Below are 22,713 nucleotides of genomic sequence, written 5' to 3'. Positions count from 1 at the left end.
TTTCTGATGAGGTTCAATCTGAGGCAAATTTGCAAAATTATCGTTCTCTCCTCAGCATCAGGTTTTTGTAGTATGGCTATCAGTGCTCCTCATACTTCCTGATGGTCCAATATGGCTGTAAATTAAATAATGCATAAATAAGATTAACAACAATTTAACCTGTTTAGTGGTAAAAAGCATGACAGTGGTTAATGATGTTCAACTGAAGATGCTCATTAGCCATCTGTGGTTATCTACTCATGAATACCCCATACCCCCTTGGAGGCATTCCACGGCACCATTTGAAAGGAGGGATATAATGGAGTATTTTATTGATGGAGTTAAAAAAAAAAGATATTAAGATGAATACCATATCCACTTTTAGTGGCGTGAACTCTTTGGAGGACCTTCTCTGAAACGTGCATCGGCCCTCTTACTTTTCTCAATAATGAAGCTGAGGCCCAGAGAGAGGAAGGAAGCTGGGCAAGGTCACAGAGCAAGGTCACAAGCAAGAGGAAAGACAAGCACCAGGACTCTTATTCCTTACAGCGATTTGGCTGTGGCTTGAGCCTGTTACACAGGTGTGGTGTCCCCACCACAGTCTGTATGTTCAAATATGAATACAGAGAAATTAATTGTTTTTTTGTGTGTGGCTTACGGATTTAGTGACACTCTTTATATGGTGATATGTTGTTGGTTGACTCATTCATTCAGCGGACAGTTGAATTGATTAGTTGCTCCCCAGGCAACAGTACATGGCCTGCCTCATCTAAGCCTAGCGTTTTTGTTTGGCTTTATCTCCCACCCTGCCCTCCTGCCCAGTTCATACCTGCCACATTCCACTTACACTGATTCAAGTATTTGTCTCCTCTAGAAACTTTCCCTTCTTCCCCCAAGATCCAGCCTCAATGCCCCTCCTCCCTGGACCCCATCACAGCCTATATCACACATAATAGGAGTTGCCTGCCTCCTTGTCTGTCTCCCTCATGGTGCTCAGCCTAGCAAGAACCATCTTTTTCACCACTATGCTCCTGGTGCCCAGAGCAGGCTCTGCCCTGTAAGGGCTGGTCCATGGATATCTGTGCGGTTAACTATCCGATCTGCCATTTCCTGGACTCTCACACCACTGGCCTCTGCAGAGTGTGTTTCTTCCCTCACCATCAGCTCTACCCTCTTGAAATTGTCAAGACCCAAGTCAAACATCCCCAACAATCAATAGTTCTGGGAAGACTTCTTCCTCACCTACCACCCCCTCCCCCTCCACACATAGACCACACAGTTCCTCCTCTTGTTCCCATTCTCCTTACCACCCATGTCACTTAGGACACTACTATCCCTGTGGGCAGGGACTTGTATCTTTTATGTTGGCCCGCTGGCATCTACAGAGCTCCAGGTCCTGGTCTCGCTGCTTGCAGTTCAGCAGGGAAGCCAGCAGACAAAACCCCCTGTCCTCAGGAAGCTCTCATTCTGTTGAGTGGACAGCCTAAGAATAAAATAAGTCAAACGTAGAATATGTTAAAAAGAAGGGGGGTAAGGAGAAGGGGGATGTTGCGAGGATGGGAAGAGTGGGGAGACAGAGTTCCAGACTGAACTAGGTAGGCAGAGCTCTAGAGGATGGAGGGAGGCAACTGGCCACCAGGGCTTCTCATCATAAAAAAACTTTGGCTTTTGTGGAACCTGGGTGGCTCAAGTCGCCTGAGCATCTGACTCTTGATTTCAGTTTGAGTCATGATCTCAGGGTCCTGGGATCAAGCCCCTCGTGTCACTCAGCAGAGGGTCTGCTGGAGATTCTCTCCCTCCATCCCTCCCCCTTCTCATGCTCTCTCTCATACACATGCTCTCTCTCTAAAATAAATAAGTAAAGCTTTTTTTTTTTTTTTTAAGAAAGACATTGGCTTTTGCTCTGAGATGGAAGGTACTGGTGGGGTTTGTGCAGACACGTGACATAATCTTTTGCACATTTTAACAGGACAACTCATGCTGTATTGTGAAAAGACTGAAGGGCACAAGGTCAGAGAAAAAGAGACTTTTGAGGGGACTCCTGCAATAACGCAGGTGAGAGGTGATGGTACTTGGATCAGACGGTAGCAGGAAGGATGGAGCTGCTGGGACCTGAGACAGGGAGACTCTGGGAGGTGCAAATTTAGCACGGAAGATCAGGGCTCTGTTTTGGACATGTTAAATCTAGATGCCTAGTAGACAGCCAATCGAAATACTGAGCAGGTGTTGAGATATAGAAGTCTGGGATTTCAGGGGTCCAGGCTGAAGGTATATGTTTGGGCATCTTTAGCATAAAGATGTCAATTTAAGCTCTTTTCCTCCCTGGCTGCCTGAAGCTCCACCACCATCATGAGCAACAATAATTAATCTGGACTAGGAAGTTCATGACCAACAGACTACTTTAGCAGAAACAAATGGTCATTGATGTTCTTCACTCTGGAATGGTAGAAATTCAGGGAAAACTAGCCAAACCATATAAGACCACACCAGACATCATCTCTGTATTTGGACTCAGAGCCCATTTTGGTGGGGGCAAGAGAACTAGCTTTGGTGTGATTTATGATTCCCTGATTATGCAAAGGAACACGAACCCAAACCATGGTTTGCAAGACATGGCCTGTATGTGAAGAGAAAGACCTCAAGAACATGCAAAAGGAATGCAAGAACAGTATGCAGAAAGTCGGGGGACTGGAAAAGCCAATGTTGGTGCTGGCAAAAAGTGAGCTGGAGATTGGACAACAGAAGGAGTAAAGATGCTGCAGTAACTATCTATAATGGTGATGGTGCCAATTTTTCATGAGAGAATAGGCTAAGAATTTTTTTTTTAAGTTGTTGTCACTTCGAGCCTTGTTGACAAGCTGACAAGCTGAGATCACTAAGAGAAGCACGTGGGCATACTCACCTAAATCAATGGGCCTGATAATAAATGAATATATGCCAGATTCTGTTAGATCTGCAAAGTATGGGTCATTATTAAGGGTAACTAGCAATAAATGAGTAAGGCACCTACCAGGTACAGAGCCAAAATGGCTTTAAGTCATGGGAACACTGGAGACTTAAGGAATGACAAATCATGGCATTTTGGTCTTGGAAAGGACCTTAAACAGGTCATTTAATCTGAGCTGCTCTCCCTATCCTAGCCTGATGATTGACCCGGTTTTAGAACAAGAATAATGTGTGGGATATTGAGGCAACCAGTCTGGCCAGAGCAGGGAAGGCATCACATTGAAGAATGAGTGGGAAATTACCTTCTGAGTCCGAAAACCTGGGTTTCCAGATGTAGGGTTCTGATCCTAGATTTACTGCTCCCTAGCCTCATGTCCTTGGGCAAGTCACTTCACCTCCTCCATCCTCCGTTTCCCCGTGTGTAAATGGGAGCAATCAAACCTTCCTTGTCCCTCCCAGGGTTGTAGAGAGGTGTGGTAGTGCTTGGGGCAGAGCACCCTCGTGCCGGTTTGATTATTCCAAGAGGAAGAGGAGGAACCCAAAAGAAGTTTCCAGCCCGGAAAGGCAATGGAAATGAGGGTGAGGAGGATACTGTCCTGTCCTCAGTGCGTCTCCTGGAGCAGCCTGTGCAGTAACGAGGACTCAGGCCAGGATTTGGGCTATAACGGACTGGGCTCGAATGGCAAGATGGGCCCGCGGGGCAGAGACCTTGACTCTGCCGCCCCTGAGCCTGGAACCGAGATGGAGGAGACCCTGAAGCAGCGACGGGGAGATGAAAAGGACAGACCGAGGCAGAAAGAGACCTAGAGACAGGGAGTCCAAGGGACAAACAGACCCATAAACCAGCGGCCCAGCTGAGGCCCAAGGCGACCCGGAGAGGGCGAGGCACCGGGGCGCAGACCCCGGCGGAGCAGAGCCCCGCGCCGCGCGGGGTCACGGTGCGCGGGGCCCGGGTCCCCGGCGGGCCCGGCGGCCGCACTCGCTGGGCGCCCCCGCCCCGGCTGCTCGCCCAAGATGGCGATGGAGGGGCGGGCGAGGCGGCGGCAGCCCCGGCCCCCGCGCCGGCCCCCGCTCAGGCCCGGGCCCCCGAGGCCGCGCCCCCGCCCGCGGCGCCGCGCCTCTCCGGGCCACTGACGCCCGGCGCGCCCTCCCCCGGCGGCGGCGGCCGTGGCGCGGGGAGGCGGCGGCGGCGGCTACGGCGGCGGCCGGAGCCGGGCCCCATGGCGCGGGGGGACGCCGGCCGCGGCGGTGGGCTCGTGGCGCTGACCTTCTGCCTGCTGGCCGCGCGCGGTAAGGGCGGGCGCCGCGGCAGTGGCGCGAGCGGCTGCGGCTTGTCGGTGCGCCCGCGCCCCGGGGCTGAGCCGGGCTATGGGGCTGGCGTGCGTCCCGGGTCCCGAGCGAGTGCGGGGCCGCGGGGCTAGAGCGGCCCGTCCCCGTGATGCCTGCGCTTTGGGGTCTGCGAGCTGTGGCCGGGGGTGGGGGGTGGGGGCTGCTGCGGCACGCACTTGGCCGCAGGGGGTGTGTGTCCTTGGTTTGCGGAGTCGTGAGTGTGAGTGTGTGTGCGCGCGCGCTCGGAGGGTGGGGACGGGGGGCTTCTGCGGGCGTACGTGTCCGCAGTGCGTGTCACGGTCGCGCCGTGGCATCGTGGGGCCGTGGTTTCGGGGTTGGTGGCTTGCACCGGGCGGGCTCTCTTGCCCGCGCGTGTCCCTGGGTTGAGTGCGTGAAAGAGGAGGGGTGTGGGGGTGTGTGTGTCAGCACCTCCATTTGTGTCGAGATCGTGTGTAATTGTGTTTATGGGTCTGAGCTAATATTTGGCCTTGGCTTTTGGGGAGTGTCCTTGCCCGTGGTTGGGGGGGACTGGGCAGGCGATTCAGGATTGACTGGGGGTAGAGGTGATAAAACACTCAACTTTGCCCAGTGGGTGTGGTCCCTGGGGCTGGTTGGGGCAGGGGGTTGGGTGGTTAGTGTCGCTCCCCCAACCCGTGGCTCGGAGCGGGCTGGGGGAGGGGGGCAGGAAACCAGTTGCTTTCGTGGACTTGTCCAACACTTGCTCTCGGGATGGGACGCGTGTCACTCCTGACCCACCCACCAGGGACAGGTCAGGAAAGCGTTGCCCAGGTCAGCAAGGCCTCCTTCCAGCCCCCCACCCCAGTGCCGGGCTGGGGTGGAGGTAAGAGAGTTATCCACTCTGGAGAAAGGGCCGGGACTGGGGTGACGGAATCCCAGTGCTCTGTGCCTAGGGCTCCTCTTCCACTCCAGCTCTCTCGCTTTCCGTGCTGTGTGCGTTTAGGGGACGGCCCCTGGGGAAGGTAGGTGGCAGGGCTGGGGAGGGGGATGGGCTGCCCGCTTTGTTCGCTTAGTTCTTGCCTTCCCTGCCGAGGGGGGAGCTGAGGATGTGTCCGGGGCGAGTCGGGGAGGGACTTGGAGGTGGGGGTGGGGAGGGGGATTTCTCTCCAGCTGCTGCGGCTTTCCAGAGAGACTCAGCCAGGCCACGTGGGAGGGAGGCAGGGACGGCGTTGAGGGGAAGGAGCCTCCGTCTGGCCGGCCCAGGCCCATCTCCAGGAAACCCAAACAGCGGGTGGGAAAGTGCCGGGAAATGCTCGGACCCCTATTCTCCGGACAAAGACACGCCCCTCTCCAGCCCTGGCTCAAGTCAAGGGATTGTCAGGTGAAGGGGGCGGGGAAGTGAGGGAGAGGCCTCAGCCCTCCAGGAGCCCAGGGGATTAAGGAATAGTTGTGCCTACCCTCTTAACGCTCTTCCAGGAGCTCCAGGAACGGGCTCAGAGTCACCCAGCCTAGTGGGATGAGGGCTAATAACTACTCTCTATCATTATAGTATACCGGTGGGGCCTCCTGCAGGGGGCTCAGTTTGCCTCTGAGACCTGGCCTCTCGCTGCTCTTGAGTGCACAAGGCAGGGGCAGGGCCCTGAGCTGGGGCTCCCTGGGCAGCAGTATGCATGGCTAAAGCAACTAGGCTACTCGCTCTCAGTCTCCCAAACCCGTTGAGTGTGCAAAGCTTAACAGGCCTAGAGACAGTCCTATAGCGTTCTGACTAGCCATCCTAATCTGGACCAAGGTCATTCATTCATTCATTCATTCGTTCAACAAATATTTACTGAGCTCCCTTTTTGACTTAGCATGTGCCTGGTGCCTGGAATATAGTAAATACGGAGGCAGACCTTGCTCCTAACGCAGAGCTTGCAGTGTGGTGTGGGGGAGACTGACAGAGGGTTTGGAAAAGTCAGGAAAGGCATCTTTAGGAAGTGATGAATAATTGAGCTCAGTGCAGAGGGTCAGCTAGCCCTGTAGGAGAGCCATATGAACCACATGTATAGGTGCTCCAAGGTGACTTCATTTAGACCAGTGAATGCAGCTAACTCTGACTGGAGTTTAGAGCACAGGGTGAGAGTGGGAGAGGTTGGAGCTGGATAGGACAGAGCCCATAGAGTGTCAAAGTGAAGGGTGAAGGGGCTTCTGAAAGGCCTGATAAGCCCCACCAAAGTTTCTGCCTGAAAGCTCCCCACTGTGAGTCCTTGGCAAGTTTGTTTATTTGTTTTTAAGATTTTATTTATTTTTTTGACAGAGAGAGATCACAAGTAGGCAAAGAGGCAGGCAGAGAGAGAGAGAGAGAGGGAAGCAGACTCCCCGCCTAGCAGAGAGCCCAACATGGCGCTTGATCCCAGGACCCCGAGACCATGACCCCAGCCCAAGGCAGAAGCCAAACCCACTGAGCCACCCAGGCGCCCCCCTTGGCAAGTTTTAAGATCAGTTTTGCATCAGCTCACTGCAGCCAGTGTGGAGAATCAGTTGGGCAGGGCTGGAGGCAGGAAGCTCCAGATTCCTGGGAGGCTGTTGTAGTATTCCAGAAGAGAGGATGGTGGCAACAAGCATCATGGCAGTTGGTGTGGCCAGGGTAGCTGGCTTCTAGAGGTATTTAGGAAGTAGAATCAGTAGGATCTGAGGATAGACTGAGTTTGCAGGCCGACAGGGAGGGGGAGGTCCAGAATAATAGACACTTCAGCAACCTGAACTGGGCAGAATACAGGGCTGATGTCCCCCAACGCTGTTCTAGCCAGGGACCGGGAACTGGGGAGATTTATAGGAATGGGACTCCTGTCTTGGGGTAGTGGTAGAATGCTGAGTGCTGGGGTTTTTTGTTTTGTTTTTTAAGACTTTTGTTTATTTGACAGAGAGAGAGAGATCACAAGTAGGCAGAGAGGCAGGCAGAGAGAGAGAGAGAGAGAGAGAGGGAAGCAGGCTCCCTGCTGAGCAGAGAGCCTGATGCAGGGCTTGATCCCAGGACCCTGAGATCATGACCTGAGCCAAAGGCTGAGGCTTAACCCACTGAGCCACCCAGGTACCCCTGCTGAGTGCTGGTTTTTATCAGTGCAAGATGTGGGGCTCTCCCCTCCACTGAATCAGAATTGGGGGTGGTGGTGCCAGAGATCTGTTACATAGGAAGGCTCACAGAACATGACAGCTGCTTTCTCCTTACCAGGAAAGTTCCTTCACCCCCATCTCTTTCTCGGCCTAGAAACTCAGAGACCTACCTCAGTTGGCGTGGCCCTCTCTGATTCCATCTCCAGGTTAGGAACCAGGTCAAACAAGTTTCTCTTAACAGTGAATTTTTTCCAGAAGTTATCTGACTTTTAGGTAGTTTCATGGCCCAATTCATCATGTGTTGTGTGTAAATTACCAGTTCCTTTCTCCTAAAGGTAACTTTTTCAAGTTAAGCTCTCTCACAATTAGAGTGTCATCCAATGTCAGCACTGAAGGGAACTTAGAAATAATTTTTTTTAATTTTAAGTTTTATTTTAATTCTACTTACTTAACGTATGTGGTAAAATTGGTTACAGATGTAGACTTTAGTGATTCGCCACCTTACATATAAAGCTCAGTGCTCATCGCAAGTGTCTCCTTAATGCCCATCATCTACTTAGCCCATCCCTCACCCAACTCCCTAGAAATAATTTTAACATGAACCCATTTTCCAGATGAGAAAACTGAGTGACATCCCAAAGTTGCATGGCTAGGGACTGAGCTGGGACTGGAACCAGTCTCTTGGCTTCTGGAGCCATACCTTTCCTGGATTTGATACACAAATACCCAAGTTTGGTCTCTCTGCACCCCCTCCCCCTCACATGAGAAGTTACCAGCTTTGTGCTTGGCCTCCCTCAGTTGGTGTGTCTGAGTCTGGGCTCTGGAATTCACCCTTCTGCGCTTCTCCCCATCCGCTACCTTCTGTTCGGCCTCCACGGTTTCTGAGGTACAGCAACCAGACTTGACACAGAATTCCAGATGTTGAACAGATGTCATTGCCAGGTGGGCTTGGGGGGCTCCCAGCTCCCTGGAGGATGGGGAGAGGGGAGGAGGAGTAAGAGCAGCTTTGATGGAGGAGGACCCCAGCCCTAGCCTGGTGGGAGGAGGGTGCTAGGAGCTGGGGTTGGGAAGAAAACCCAAGAGATAATGTTCTGGCCCTGACATGCAGAGAAATAGAATCCTTGTATTCTGGGCTAGGTGGGCTGTTCGTTACTCACTGCTGAGGCTATGCCCTCAGGATTTGAGGGGCTTTCGGGTCACTGAGGTGAGAGAAGCAGAGGCGCAGTAAGCTCTGTTTCAGATGCAGACCTGAGCATGTGAGCTGGTGCAGAGCTAAGACTTCTGGATGGTTCGATAAGAGGCTCATTACCTTGTCATATAGTTTGGAGGACAAAGTTCCAGCAACTAATCAGAGCATACAGGGAGAGAAAGGTGGGCACAAAAGAAAGCTATTTTGAATCATATGAGCCATATGGCAGGAGAACAGGTGAGGTAGTGAGCTTCCTAGTCCTGGTAATGTGGAAGTACAGCGTTTTTTTCAGTGTGAGTTTGCTGTTCTGTCCCTGTGCTTTTTAAGCATTTCGTCAAGTGTCTGCTAGTTGCCAGATAGGCAGTTTCCACATGTATTATTCCCAACACATCCAGCCCTTAAGGGAGTTCCTGTAATTTTTACAGATAAGGAAATTGAGGCTTGGAAAAGTCTCCACGTGTCTACTTACGTGTTCAAAGAATATTTATTGAGCACCTACTGTATACCAAGCACTGTTTCTGGGACTAGAGATTTAGAAAGCTGACTAGGATACGATGCTGAGTTTGTTGCCTGATAGGGGAGAAAAGAAAGTGTAAAACCTCAAGTAATAACTGCAGTGGCCAAGGTGCCCCGGGTCCTATGGGACAGAAAAAGGAGAAGCAACTCAATCAGACCCTGGGATGGCATAGCTACTGTGGGGAGAGGGAGCAGCAGAAACAATATATGGAACAGCAGTGAGCTCTCAGAGAGCTGAAAGTGGTTTGGTCCAGTGGGGACAGAGGCACGCAGGGATCAGGAGGTAGGCAGGAGCTGAGTGTGGCTTTGCTGTCAAGTCCACTGAGGCTGGGCCTCGCAGGAGCACAGATGAAGGGAACTGTACAGCCTTCCCGGTGTCCCAGGCAACTGTCCCAAGCTCTCCTTCCAGCTGTTGGTGGGAGGGGATCAGTGTGTGGTAAGGGAAGTGGCCAAGGTGGGGGGTGGGGGAAGGAGTCTTCCCCTCCCCCACCCACTGGCCCCTTTCCTGAGAGTTTACTGGAAAATGGGACCCTGGCTCACACCAGGCCCCACTAACCCCACGAAACAGCATTGAGCGGGCCCTGGGGCTCAGCCGCAAATCTCCTCTCTGTCTGGGTTCTAATTGGCCTCATAAAATCTAATTTATCCTGTAAGTGGGTAAAATAATCTGTTAGGAAAGATTGAGAGATGGCCTCAAGGCCCCCAAGCATAGAAGCTCTGTGTCTCTGACAAGGTCTCACCAAGGAGCCTGAGGAGAAGGAATTGTCCCCATCGAGGCAGAAAGCTGGTGGGCAGCCAGAGTCCACTGTGTCTCCAGTCCTGGGAGGGACAGCTGAGAACTGCTTGTGGGAAGGGCTTTGGGGGTCAGCCATGGCAGTGGGCCGGGGGTGGCAGGAAAGGGGTGGCCGGGAAGCCACTGGACAAACAAGGTCCACTCCTCAGAGCATCACTTTTACGAAAAGATCTGGTGGTGTAGGAACCACATTTATGTTAAAGGAAACATTGCTATGTAATGGAGAAGAATGCAAAAATGTGCCAAAGGTTTAAAAATCAAAACATTTGGGGCATCAGCAAGGCTCCTACCTACGTTCCCCTCTGCTGCTGGGAGAATTTTGGCAAAAATGAGAATAGTGGAGACTTCTCCTTTTCAGGCTGAGGAAACTGAGGCTGAAAGAGGACAAGTTGCAGGCCCAAGGCCATATAGCAAATGACCCAGGAGGACCCTGACCAAGGCTTGTCCCTCCACCGCCCAAACCCTATTGTCCATCTAGGCAAGAGGAGGGATGGCGAAGGGACCTGCAAAGTGGCTATGTGATAGGAAACATATAAAGCTTCCTGGGAGGGGGGAGTGGACAGGCAGGGGCGGCCTCACAGAGGGCTGGCACTGAAGCTGAGCCTGGGGGGCGGGGGAGGCGGGGCGGGGAGGAGGGCATGTCCTGGGCACAGAAGTTGGGCTGGACACTGAGGCAGAGAGAACCCTCTTTCTTACTCTAGAGCAACTTTCTTGTCAGTGCTGGATTCATCCCCAGAAGATCAAAGGATGGTTTTCCCACACTGTCTCCCAGGGAGAGGAGACCCCCACCCCTTTCTGGTCCTCAGTTTCCCCACTTACGTACAGTGAGGAATCCCCAGCTTCCAGGACATTTCCACCACCAGGGTCCTCTCCGAGGGGGACCCTGGTTCTCTGCACATCTACATCCTTGTTGGTTTCTCTGTGCTACCTTGTTGGGCGCTGGGCTCCTCAGAGGTGGGGAAGCCAGACATCTGCTGATCCATGAATATTCAGGAAGGGAATCGGAGCCTCCTCTGGGCTCCGCAGCCAGCCACCGGCCTCTCTGGCTGCCGTCCTGCCCGCCAGAGCCCAGGCTGCTCACATACCCAGCAGCTGCTCGGGCCCCCACTGTTCACATTGTTTGTTCAGCGCGGCAGGGGATTTTCCAGGCCCCGGACGTGCTGTGGGGGGCGGGGAGGCCGCCGGAGGGCTCAGGGATTCGTGTCATGTGGGGCTTTTCTCCCCTGAAGTGCAAACTGAGTGCTCAGCGGCTGGAACCAGGCAATTGGAAGCCGCTGGGCTGAGAGCCCGGGCTTGCCTCCCCGCTACCCTGTGTTTGAATCTTAGAATCGAGGGCCGCAGAGGTAGAAGGGACTGGTTGTTAGAACAGTAATTAGCATTGGTACAGTTTAAAAAAAAAAAACAAAACAAAAAACTTGCATTAAAAAAAAAAAAAAAGAACAAACAAACAAGCAAAAAACAACCCCAAACCCCAAATACTTGGACAGTCTCTGAAGTGCCTTTAAAGAATGAGCTCCGTCCCACGGTTGATGGCGCTGACATCCATTATCTTGTTTACTCCTCACTCACAGGCACACAGGCTTGGTAGTGTCGCCTTCATTTTACAGATGTGGAAACTAAGGCCCAGAGAGGTTAAACAGCTGGTAGGTGGAGCAGCAAGATTGGAAACTAAATCTTCTGTCCCAAGGTCTAGGGCCCTTTCCACCACAACCAACAGCCCCGAGTGACATGAATGCCAGTTTGGTTTCCCCTATCAGAATGGAGACTGGGTGAGGACAAGGCCTGCCTTCTCCCTGCACCCATTAGTAATGCTGAGCCCAGGCAAGCAGTGGGAGGGGCAAGTAGAGCCTTCCCGATGAATTAAGAGAGGCAGAGGCCCAGTTTGGGCCCCCTTGGTCTCTCCATCCTTGGCAAGTAGTGTCAGAGCCTCGCTTCGGCTCTGGCCTCCGTATCTCGGCCAGCTGGGACTTCTCTTTGCCGCTCAGTCTTGTTTCTCTTCAGGAGTGCTGGGAAGAGAGCCTGGGGACAGACAAGGGTTCTAAGTGTGGGCACAGATATGTCCGGGTTTTGACAAGTGTGGCAGAAACTTGGGTGTGCGTGTTCAGGTGTGGAAGGTTGTGTATCTACTGTTTATATGTGAGTCTAGATGGTGTTCTGTAGGTTTGCTCAGGAATAGGTATATCCAGGTGTGACTATTCACTGAATCATCCTAACAGCATAGAATCTCACACATCACCTGATTCGTTTGAGTAAAACTAACGTTCAGAAGAAGTGACTGGCCCAAGGCCACACAGCCGGCCTGTGACAGAGCCAGGTCCAGAACTGAGCGGTTGCCTGATTCCCAACCCCTTTGGCTTTCTGCGTGCCCTCCCAAGGCTGTCTGTCCAGACCTGTCTCATAGTAAGGATGTGCCACTGTACTCACCTCTGTCTTGGGTTCACTCTCAGATGTGCCATTCCGCCTTTAAGCAAAGTGTCAGGTCAGAAGATGAAAAGGGACCTCGGACCATTGAGCTTGTATGGGACAGGAAGGCAGCAGGCCAGCCTTCTAGTCGACACAACTGGGGAAACAACCATTTCTCTGTGAATAATGGCGACTGGGCCTTGTCAACATGTTGGTTAAAATGAGAAGCATTGGCCTTTGTGTGTTTTTGCCTTGACCCTGGAATGACCTTCCCTTCCTCCATTTTCCCCTTACTCTTCCCTTGGTGGCAGGGGATAGCTTTGGAGCTGCAGGCCCTGCTGGGGCCCCTGGAGACAGGTTCTGGCTTGCTGAATGGCCTAGGAGAATCGAGCAGTAGGAAGGAGTGCTCAGCCCTGCCTGCCACCGGGGCACAGTAGGTTGAGTGATCGTGGTCAAGATGATCTGGAAGGTTCCAGGAAAGGAGGACCTTACTGAAAGCCAATTCTGTGCCAGGCCAGGCACTGTCCTGTGCTCTTTTCCTACCCTGCGTCTTACAACAGCCCTGAAAGGAAGGAATTCCTGGGTCCTTTTAAACTGAGATACAGTTCACACACACACCACAGTGTACACAACAGTGGTTTTGTGTATGCTCACAAGGTTGTACAACCATCACCATGGTCTAGTTCCAGAACATTCCTATCACTCCAAAAAGAAACCTCATGTCCCTCGCTTCTAATTCTTCCCTCTCCCCAATCCCTGGCAGCCATTAACCTACTTTCTGCCTCTGTGGAGTTGCGTCTTCTGGACATTTCATAGGAATGAGATCATAGAATATGTATCATTTTGTGACTGGCTTCTTTCACTTAGTGTAAAGTTTTTTAAAGTTCTTCCATGAAGCAAGTATCAGTACTTCATTTCTTTTGATGGCTGAGTGAGATATTTATCCATTCACCAGGTGATGAGCCCTTGGGTTGTTTCTCGTTTTTGACTGTTACGAGGAAAGTTGCGAGGCACTGTGCTTTTTGGTGGATGAGGAAACTGGGAAGGTGAGCTCAGAGAAGAGTGGCAGACTGCCCAAGAGTACAGTGGGGAGGGGCAGAGCCGGGATCCAGACTCAGGTCTCTCCATGAGACCTGTTATTCTTTAAGTTGCCCCAGCCCCTGGGTGGATGACTCAGGCTCTAGAGACTGGGGGAGGTGGGAGGACACATGCTGATGGCCCTGGGACCTGCCCTCTCTGTGCAGGGGAGCTGCTGTGGCCCCAGGAGACGACCGTGGAGCTGAGCTGTGGTGCGGGGCCACTGGAAGTGATCCTGGGCCCAGGGCAAACTGCAGTGCTGGCCTGTAGTCTGGGGGCTGCCGGACCCCCCACCAGCACCACATGGAGCAAGGACGGAGGCGCCCTGCCAGAGCACGACCACCTGCGCCTGCTGCCCAATGGCTCTCTGTGGCTGTCCCAGCCGCCCGCACCCGACGGCAGTGACGAGGCAGCCCCCAGCGTCTCAGAGGTCATTGAGGGCAGCTACTCTTGCCTGGCCCACGGCCCCCTGGGAGTGGTGGCCAGCCAGGCTGCAGTAGTCAAGCTCGCCAGTAAGTGCCTGCCTCGGGGGCCGAGCTGAGACCCAGGAGGCCTGGGGTGTGGGAAGTGGGATCCCCATTAAGTCATTGCACACAGGCCTGTACCTTGAGCCCACTCCCCTTCCCGTGCCTCTCATCCTGCTCAGCAGGCCCCTTCCTGGTATGGCTACCTTCTTCCCACCTCTCCTCTTCGTGTTTCTCCCCCGGGAAGCCTGCCATAAAGGCTTGTTAGAGTGTGGGGCACAGGAGCAGACCCCCTCGGTGGTTCTCAAGAGGCACAGATGACCATGAAATCATTTTAGGCCAGGAGAAATGTCCGTCTTACTGTGGTCTGAATCATGGTGACGTTAGGCGTGGGGCGCTGCAATTCATTCTGACCCAGCGTCTGACCAGTAATCACCGCTTCTTATCCCCCTGCTGCCTTTTCAATTGTCTCTGTTGGCTGGAATTTGCCCTGCTTGTGTTTCTGTCCCCCGACTGCCCGTGTTTCTGCGTGTGCGTGCATGCACCGTGTGCGTGTGTGTACGTGTGTCTCACTGTGTGTGCCCCCCCCCTTTCCCGTGCTCCTCTGTCCCTGCCTGTGTCTCGCCACCCTTGCCCCCAGCACTCGCAGGCTTCTCTCTGCACCCGGAGTCTCAGGTGGTGGAGGAGAATGGGACTGCTCGGTTTGAGTGCCACATTGAAGGGCTGCCAGCTCCCGTCATCACCTGGGAGAAGGACCAGGTCCCAGTGCCGGAGGAGCCTCGGTGAGTATCCTGTGGGGGAGTGGGGAGAGGGTCCCAGTAGGCTGGCCAGAGAGAGCCCCGTCATGTGCTCAGGAACCAGGATTCTTAGAGCCACAGTAGCTCCATTTGCCCGAACTGACTTAGGAGCCAACTGTGGCCTGGCTCTTCCCTCACTAAGGCCCCAAAGAGAAGCTGGGCAAGCAGTTTTGTTCCCTGCAAAGAATGCCACCCACGAAGCTACGGAGCTCAAATAGAGAGCAGTGGTAGGGTCCTTCAGAGCTTATCTGCCTTACTGAAGAGGAGACTGAGGGCCAGAGAGAAGCTCTGTATTGTCCAAGGCCACAGGTGAGTCAGTGGCAGGAAGTTTGTTGTTCCTTCAGAACAGAGCATGGAGGCTGCTGGGAGGCTTTCTGTCTGCAGGGTTCCTCCGGCAGCTCTACCCTGGAGGCAGAACCTCTCTTGTCTCTCGATGCCAACCCGTGGGGTACAGCATCTGATACAGGGTTACGGAGGTCCTTCCTGTTTTACCCTCCTCCCTCTCCATAAAACAGTGGGTAGGTGCAGTGATCCCAGGGAAGAGTTTCTGGGGTCAAAGAGCAGCAGAAGCTAGACCCAGGACTTGACCCTTACTGTGGCCTCCTGGGAAGGCCCAGATGTACCTGCAGCACAAGTAGAAAGCAAGAGGCTTGTTTGCTTTTGTGGACTCGGAGTTGGTCTCACCACGCAGTTGTCACCCCTTGGATTCTTACATCTTTGGAGATGTGGCTCCAAGGCCTTTGCCAGCCCCCCGTCCCCCGAACCCTCTCCCCGGCCCAGTCCTCTGCCTCCATCTCTCGAGCTGTAGCTCCCAGCTCACCCGCTCTCGTCCTCTCCTGGTGCAGGTAGGGCTCCACGGGCTCAGAAACACTGGTTTGCAGGTCTCCCTGCCCTCAGACCAATCTGTCTTGAGTGTGTTGATCTGTCCCAGCTCCTCTTGATGAAGTTCTAGGATCTAGGTGAGGTTTGGTGGGCTGAGGCCCGGAGCTGATGACCAAGAAAGAATTCTTGAGACATCTTTGGTGCAAAATGGTGGTTTATTAAAGCATGGGGACAGGACCCATGGGCAGGAAGAGGTGCTGCTCCGGGTTGTGAGGGATGGCAGGTTATATACCTTGCAGTTGGGGGGGTGGTGAAGGGATGGGAGATTCTTGGTGGGGTGTTATGATCCTGCTATCATTTACATTCCCTTCTACCTCAGCCTCCTTCAGTTTATGGTGGGGAGGGAGACATTAGGGCTTCAGGAACTGAGAGTTATTTGCCTCTGGAAATTTGTGCTATTGATAAGGTAACCTCCCTGTTTGTAGATCTCTAGGACATCTATAGAGCAAGGGAGATTCCTGTTCTGCAGATTGTGATCCCTGCAAGTTAACTATTTATCGTTTTATGGCAGTCAGGGGTGCCTGAGGAATGCTACACATATTACGGAGGGGAGCAGGTGGGGAGGGGGTGCAAGGCGCCAGCTTTTGCTCTGTCTTCAGCCAGCCTCCTGCTCCCTCATCACTCTGACTTGTGCCCACATCTAGGTAGGGGGGAAGGTGTAGGGAAAAATTCTGGGTAGATAAGCTACAGGGCACATCCCTGCAACAGTTGTGAGGGAGGAAGCAGGTCAAGCTGCTGATTTGGATGATTGCTTGGCCTGTTGCCCCTCGCAGAGGCTCTCTCACTCAGCTTCATTCCCCCCATCTATAAAATTAAAAGAAAAGAAAAAAAAATGAAAGGGTTGCATTAGATCACTGTTCTTTGGAAAACATTAGTCACTAAAGGTTCTTCTCAAGAAAAAGTATTCTGTGGTCAAATAACATAGGGAAAAACGCCTATAAAATCCCCTTCTTGGTGTTGACAAGGCTCTGAGAAGTCCTGTATGGAAAGCCTGTTAAACTTGTTGAAGCAAGCACTTCCTAGATTCATCTGCCCCACAGCCCCTTTTGCCACAACCCCGTTAACATCCCATGAATGAGCATTCTAGGGAGCGACCTTGGAAGTGCTGACCCAGCCTTTCTGGCGCTGACATTTTAACTTCTGTGCCTTGCAAATGTGGGCCCCTTGCTGCTGTCTGGGAGTTGCTGAGTGAGAGGGAGAGCCCCCTCCTGGTAGCCCCCAGAGAGAGTAGGAGAGAGCTGAGAAGTTGCTCCCTGTTGAAAGGCATGATAGGCCCCACTTAATGTGAGCTTTTTTTTTCTCACTTAATCCTTCCTTTCATCCTTCAAGGCAGGTATTTCTTAATTTCCATATTTTCTTCTATTTACTTTTAGTTTATATCCTGGAAGATGCCTTTTTCACATTCACGTAAGCAAAACAGAAGAAACAGTCATCATCCACAGAAAGTCTCTGTTAGTTTTCATGTCTGTCCTCTGGAATTTTCCCCTGTATGTTTATAAATACCCTCTTTTAAAATTTGGATTATGTTGTACACAGAGGGTTTTTTTGTTTGTTTGTTTTTTGTTTTTTTTTTTTTGCTTGTTTGTTTGTTTGTGGCATTCTTTTTTTTTTTTTTTAAAGATTTTTATTTATTTATCAGAGAGAGAGTGGGGGAGAAAGCGAGCACAGGCAGACAGAATGGCATGCAGAGGCAGAGGGAGAAGCAGGCTCCCTGCTGAGCAAGGAGCCCGATGTGGGACTCGATCCCAGGACGCTGGGATCATGACCTGAGCCGAAGGCAGCTGCTTAACCAACTGAGCCACCCAGGCGTCCCTGTTTGTGGCATTCTTTAAAAAAAGATTTTACTTATTTATTTGACAGAGAGAAAGAGATCCCAAGTAGGCAGAGAGGTAGGCAGGGTGTGGGGGATGGGGGAGAAGCAGGCTCCCTGCTGAGCAGAGAGCCCCATGCAGTGCTTGATCCCAGGACCCTGAGATCATGCCTGAGTTGAAGGCAGAGGCTTAACCCACTGAGCCACCCAGGTGCCCCTGTTACTTGTTTTAAGTAAACTCCCAGTGTGGGGCTCGGACTCATGACTCCTAGATCAAGAGTCACCTGCTCTACCGACTGAGCCAGCCAGGTGCCCCTGTATGGGTTCTTTTTTTGCTCCATCACCTTTTTTCTAAAACATAAATGGGATTATAAAGCAACTTCTACTTTTTTTTTTTTTTTTCACTTCACATGTCATGAACCTCCTTCCAGGTCTATATACATAGTTACGGCAGATACGATTATCTGGATTGTTAAGTGAGAGACCCGGGGATCAGAGACAGAAGTAACTTGACCCAGGTCACACAGCTAGGAAACAGAGTGTGGGATGCCAGAGGCCTGGCACGAATGACACACAAATCTCTTGTGATTCGGTGGTTGGGGTAGGGAAGCTGCAGGGTCTGGAGAAGTTGATGCTACAGATGGGCTCAGAGGTCTACCAACTGTGGCTCTGTGTGGACACGTTACTTCCCCCAAAGTTTCCCAGCAAACAGTAGGGCTCTGTTATCTCCCTACATCTAGTTCAGGCTTCATTCTACGAAGCCACAGGCCTCTCCCAGAAGTCTGGAGCTGCCAGTTCCTGGGCTCTGAGAGTGCTGGCCCCCAAGTCCTCTGAAAAGTGATCCTTGGCTATAAATAAGCCAGGCTCACATTTCCCAGTACATTGTGTAGGGGAAATAAAAAAATGTCTTAAACAGCAACTTGATTATGCCCAAGGTATGTATTTTTACACAGGCCCAGATATAGGACATGTACAAATACGCTATTCATAAACTCAACCCAGTGGTTTGGAGACCGTGTGCCTTCTTGGGGACCGTGCGCACGTGCAGTTAATAAACACACCGTCAAGGTATGGGTGTGTATTTTCAGAACTGATGGTGAGGACTAGAGCCCAAGGCAATTCCCTGCTGCTTACACTAATGTCTAATGATAGGGGATAATTTTCCTTCCATGGGAACCAGTAATCAATGAGCACAATGTTTCCCACATCCCAGGCACTCACAAACCCCCTTTATAATTTTGGCCATTCCTGGGCCATTTATTCAATCACCTACTTAATACATTTCTTTAACTCAGCTCTCTTCCGTAACTTTAACACATGCTGAAAAGGAACATTATCTCACTGCAGTAAAATGGAAAACCAGCAACGCTTACCATAAATACAAGGTGGCCATAAAAATAAATACATAACCGCTGGGATAAAAAATGTTTGCCTAGATCCACTTGCAATCATTTTTGTCATCACCATTCACTCACACTTTAAAAATGTGGCACCAATGGACCCCAGTCTGCAGGCTCCCTAATGTAGTCTTCTGCCCTACACATCTCCCAGGGCCCAGGGTGTCTGTCAACCTCGTCTGACCCTTGGCCAGTGGCCCTTTTCCCTGGGTGGATCTATGAAGGGCTCAGGGTGGGAGCGCCTTGGCCCTTCTGAAATTCAAAGCAGCTGTGAACTTTCTACTGTGTACTTTTTTTTTTTTTTTTAAGTAATCTCTACACCCAAGTTGGGGCTCAAACTCATGGCCCCAAGATCAAGTCTCATGCTCTACCAACTGAACCAGCCAGGTGCCCCTTTGCTGTGTTCTTTAATCCCTGGTTCCAAGTGGCCTTTTGGGGTTGGGGCTCAGACATAGGCTTGGAAAGAGAATGATCCTTTCCTTTTGGACAGAGGTTGCTTTTCATTCTATAAGTAGCTATTTTGTTTTATTTGCAATCTGAATTATTATTTTTTTTAAAGATTTTATTTATTTATTTGACAGACAGAGATCACAAGTAGGCAGAGAGGCAGGCAGAGAGAGAGGAGGAAGCAGGCTCACCGCTGAGCAGAGAGCCTGATGTGGGGCTCGATCCCAGGACCCTGGGATCATGACCTGAGCCGAAGACAGAGGCTTAACCCACTGAGCCACCCAGGCACCCCTGAATTATTTTTAAAGTAATAAAACATACCATTTTATTTTATTTTTTTTTTTAAAGATTTTATTTATTTATTTGACACAGAGAGATCACAAGTAGGCAGAGAGAGGAGGAAGCAGGCTCCCTGCCGAGCAGAGAGCCCGATGCGGGACTCGATCCCAGGACCCTGAGATCATGACCTGAGCCGAAGGCAGCGGCTTAACCCACTGAGCCACCCAGGCGCCCCAAACATACCATTTTAATGGGAAAAAGTCACCTACCAACTGGACATAGATGGTTGTTACTCTTAGGATTGTTCCCTCCTCCCAGTCTTTTAAACGTGTACAGTTTATATCATTTAAACATGTGTTTAGAATCTGGGATTCATAGATAGTGTTTCTGTCCATTATCTATTGTGAACTCACAACACAGTAGGGCTGGGGTTGTGAAGTAGGCAGGACAGGACTATTTAGCCCATTTTTCAGATGAGAAACTGAGGCCCAGACATGTGATGTCGCTTGGTACAATCACATCTGCTGGAACCAGCTCTCTCCACTATGTCACAGCTGTTTCTGTGTTAAGAGCCCGGATTCCCACAATAAAGGGTTTAAGGTCATGCTTTTATTCAATTTCAATTTTTTAAATTTATTTTTTAAAGAGATTGTATTTATTCAATTTCAGTTTTTCAGGTTTTCTATTTCTAACCTAATAAATATTCAAAACAATTTTTAAACACAACAAATAAGCATTCCCAGTAATCACACTGCCAGAGGAAACCTCCCTGAACGATGTAAGCTCTACCACCCTTGACTTTTTCTGAGCATATCCTAACATATCATTTATCAGGTTCCCAAACATAGAACTGCTTCATAAACACTGTTTGGTGACTTTTTTCCCCCACTCACCAATATATCTTGGACATATTTCCATGGACAGGGCTCCTAAAAACACGTTTTAACAAAACAGAAAAGATTTTAAATGAACACTAAAAGTGATTCCATTGCCCTCTTAGAGGGTTAGAAAGTGGGTTGGAAAGTTAGAGGGTTGGAAAGTGGCTCAGGTTAGAAAGGTGTGGAGCCCTTGCTTAGGAGACAGTGCAATGCAGGCAAGGCTGTGTCCGTGCAGAGGACACTGGGATGGTGGTAAGCAGAGCAGACCAACTTCTGTTGGCTGCAGTGATTGTACCATATCTGAGAAAGATACCCCTTTTTTCCCCCTTCTTTCCTCCCTCCCTCCTTTCCCACACATAATAAGGAAATGTTCCTTGTCAGAGAAGTATTAGCTTTTGGGTACCTGGAGCACAATTTCCATGGAAAGCCTGGGAAACTTTGGGGTTGCTCTGGTGGAAAACCTGCAGGCAAGGTCAGCTACGTAGCCTGAAACAGGGTCTTGGAGGCGGGATTTATTAGGTGGAGGAGACCTGGATGGAGGTGGAGGTCTTATTTCCCAGATGGGTTCTACTTGTCCTTCCCCACTTGTCCTTTTCCATCAAATTTTCCTGGGCCAGGATCTTACCTCCCACCACCCTTTGCCTCCATGTCTCCTCTCCCCTGCTGGCCCCAGCACTGATGTGGGCAGCTGCTGGAGTTGAAGGTGAGACCCTGGGAGAGAGCTGAGTTTGCCTCTGGCATGAGGGAGGGAGTGAAGCAGGCTTATGTGCATTCTCTAAGTCTTTGGGCCACAGCAGGTTTCCAGGCCTGTGGCCAGAATTTTCTCCCAACGCCCTTGAGCTAGTTCTCCTTGGCTGCATTTAAATGGTTTCGTACCCATTTCCCCATGAACTAAGGGACCTTCATCAAGCACACTGCTGCCTCATTCCCTCTCCAACCTTAACCTAGCCTATATCCAGGGACCAGCATCATTTGCTTTGTTGAGAAACTGGGGCTCTCAGCCAGAAGCTAGCCCTGCAAGGATAGAGGTGGAGGATTCAGGAAGACCACCCCCGACACACACAGTTGGTCCAGAACCTATTCTGCTTATCACCACCCCAGTGTCCTCTGCACGGACACAGCCTTGCCTGCATTGCACTGTCTCCTAAGCAAGGGCTCCATACCTTTCTAACCTGAGCCACTTTCCAACCCTCTAACCAAGAGGGTAGAGAATACCACCTTTATCCATCCTACCCCTCCAAAGCAGTGTGTGTGTTGTGTGCGGCTTCCTAGGGACCCTTCCTCAGGCATCCTTAGCCATCTGATGGCTGCTGAGACAGGCAGGTGAAAAGAACAAGGGATTTGGTCCTGGAAGACCTGGGTTCAAGTTTTAATCCGGCTCCACCTGTGAGTCCCTGGGGAAATAATGCCCTTGTGCTTCTGAGCCTTCTTCTTGTCATCAGTAAAATGGAGGTTGCGATGCCCTCTGTCTCTTTAGATTGTTTTGAGGGTCAGATGATATTGCCTGAACAAAAGGGATTTTTATCAGGGAGGGAGGAGTTAATATAGGCAGGGTGTAAACAAATTCACACCATATAGAAGGCTGTATAATTAAAAGTAAGTCTCCCACTGCCTGCCCTACCCCCATCCCAGGTCCCCTCCCCAGAGACAACCGCCCTCAACGGAGACTTCGGCGCAAGCATGTAAGCGTGCATAACCTCACACACCATTCCGCACCAAAAACACTTTAGAGATCATCCCGTTAGAGCACACATGCAGCTGCCTCCTTTTTAACAGCTGTCTTGCATTCCGTTGTGCGAATGTACCCAAACCGATTTAGCTAGCCCCCCCCCTACAGATGGCCCCTTGGATTGTTTCCAGTCTTCTGCTATTGTCCTCGCAGCACTGGAGTGAATATCATTAAACAGGTTTTTGTGTACATGTCTGAGAATATCTGTAGGATAGTCCTTGAAGTGGGGTTCCTGGGTCAAAGGGCACATGCAGGGTTGATTTTAATATATTACCAACTTGCCCTTGAAGGAGGGTGTATCAATGGGCATGGCCACCAAGACTAAAGTACCTTCCCCCCATTCCTTCATCCACACTGTGTGTTATTAAACCTTCTGATCTTTGCCAATCTGGAAGGTGCAAATGGTATCTCACAGCTTTAATTTGCAGGTTTTATTATGAATGAGGCTTGAAAGTGAGATGCTGGAGGTAGTTCAAGCTGGGGGAGAGGGGGACCCAGGACAGCTCCCTGCGGAGTTACTGTTCACCTCATAGGTGCCCTCTCCCTTTCCCAAGGCTCATCATTCTCCCCAACGGGGTCCTCCAGATCCTGGACATTCAGGAGAGTGACGCAGGCTCCTACCGCTGCGTGGCCACCAGCTCTGTCAGCCAGCGATTCAGCCAGGAGGCCCTACTCAGTGTCGCCCACAGAGGTAAGGGGCAGGCCTGGCGGGGGAACCCCCAGGGGTTTCGGGCATCAGCCACCTCA

General features: G+C 51.3%; 1 protein-coding gene across 4 annotated transcripts in view; it reads left to right on the top strand.

Moving 5' to 3' along the window:
- The first annotated feature begins 4,089 nt into the window (after positions 1–4,089).
- Positions 4,090–22,713, top strand: part of IGDCC4 (immunoglobulin superfamily DCC subclass member 4) — a 40,238-nt gene continuing 21,614 nt past the window's right edge. For all 4 annotated transcript variants that reach the window (XM_045067447.1, XM_045067445.1, XM_045067446.1 and 1 more), the window contains exons 1-4: positions 4,090–4,215; positions 13,451–13,795; positions 14,388–14,529; positions 22,521–22,657. In XM_045067447.1, coding sequence (XP_044923382.1) covers positions 4,146–4,215; positions 13,451–13,795; positions 14,388–14,529; positions 22,521–22,657 — 694 coding nt within the window. In that variant the 5' untranslated portion in view covers positions 4,090–4,145. The remainder of the gene's footprint in view (positions 4,216–13,450; positions 13,796–14,387; positions 14,530–22,520; positions 22,658–22,713) is intronic.

This window comes from Mustela putorius, unplaced genomic scaffold (genome assembly GCF_011764305.1).
Source record: "Mustela putorius furo isolate JIRA1106 unplaced genomic scaffold, ASM1176430v1.1 tig00003896_pilon_pilon_pilon, whole genome shotgun sequence".
Classification (NCBI taxonomy): Eukaryota; Metazoa; Chordata; class Mammalia; order Carnivora; family Mustelidae; genus Mustela; species Mustela putorius.
This window is presented reverse-complemented; position numbering and strand designations above follow the sequence as displayed.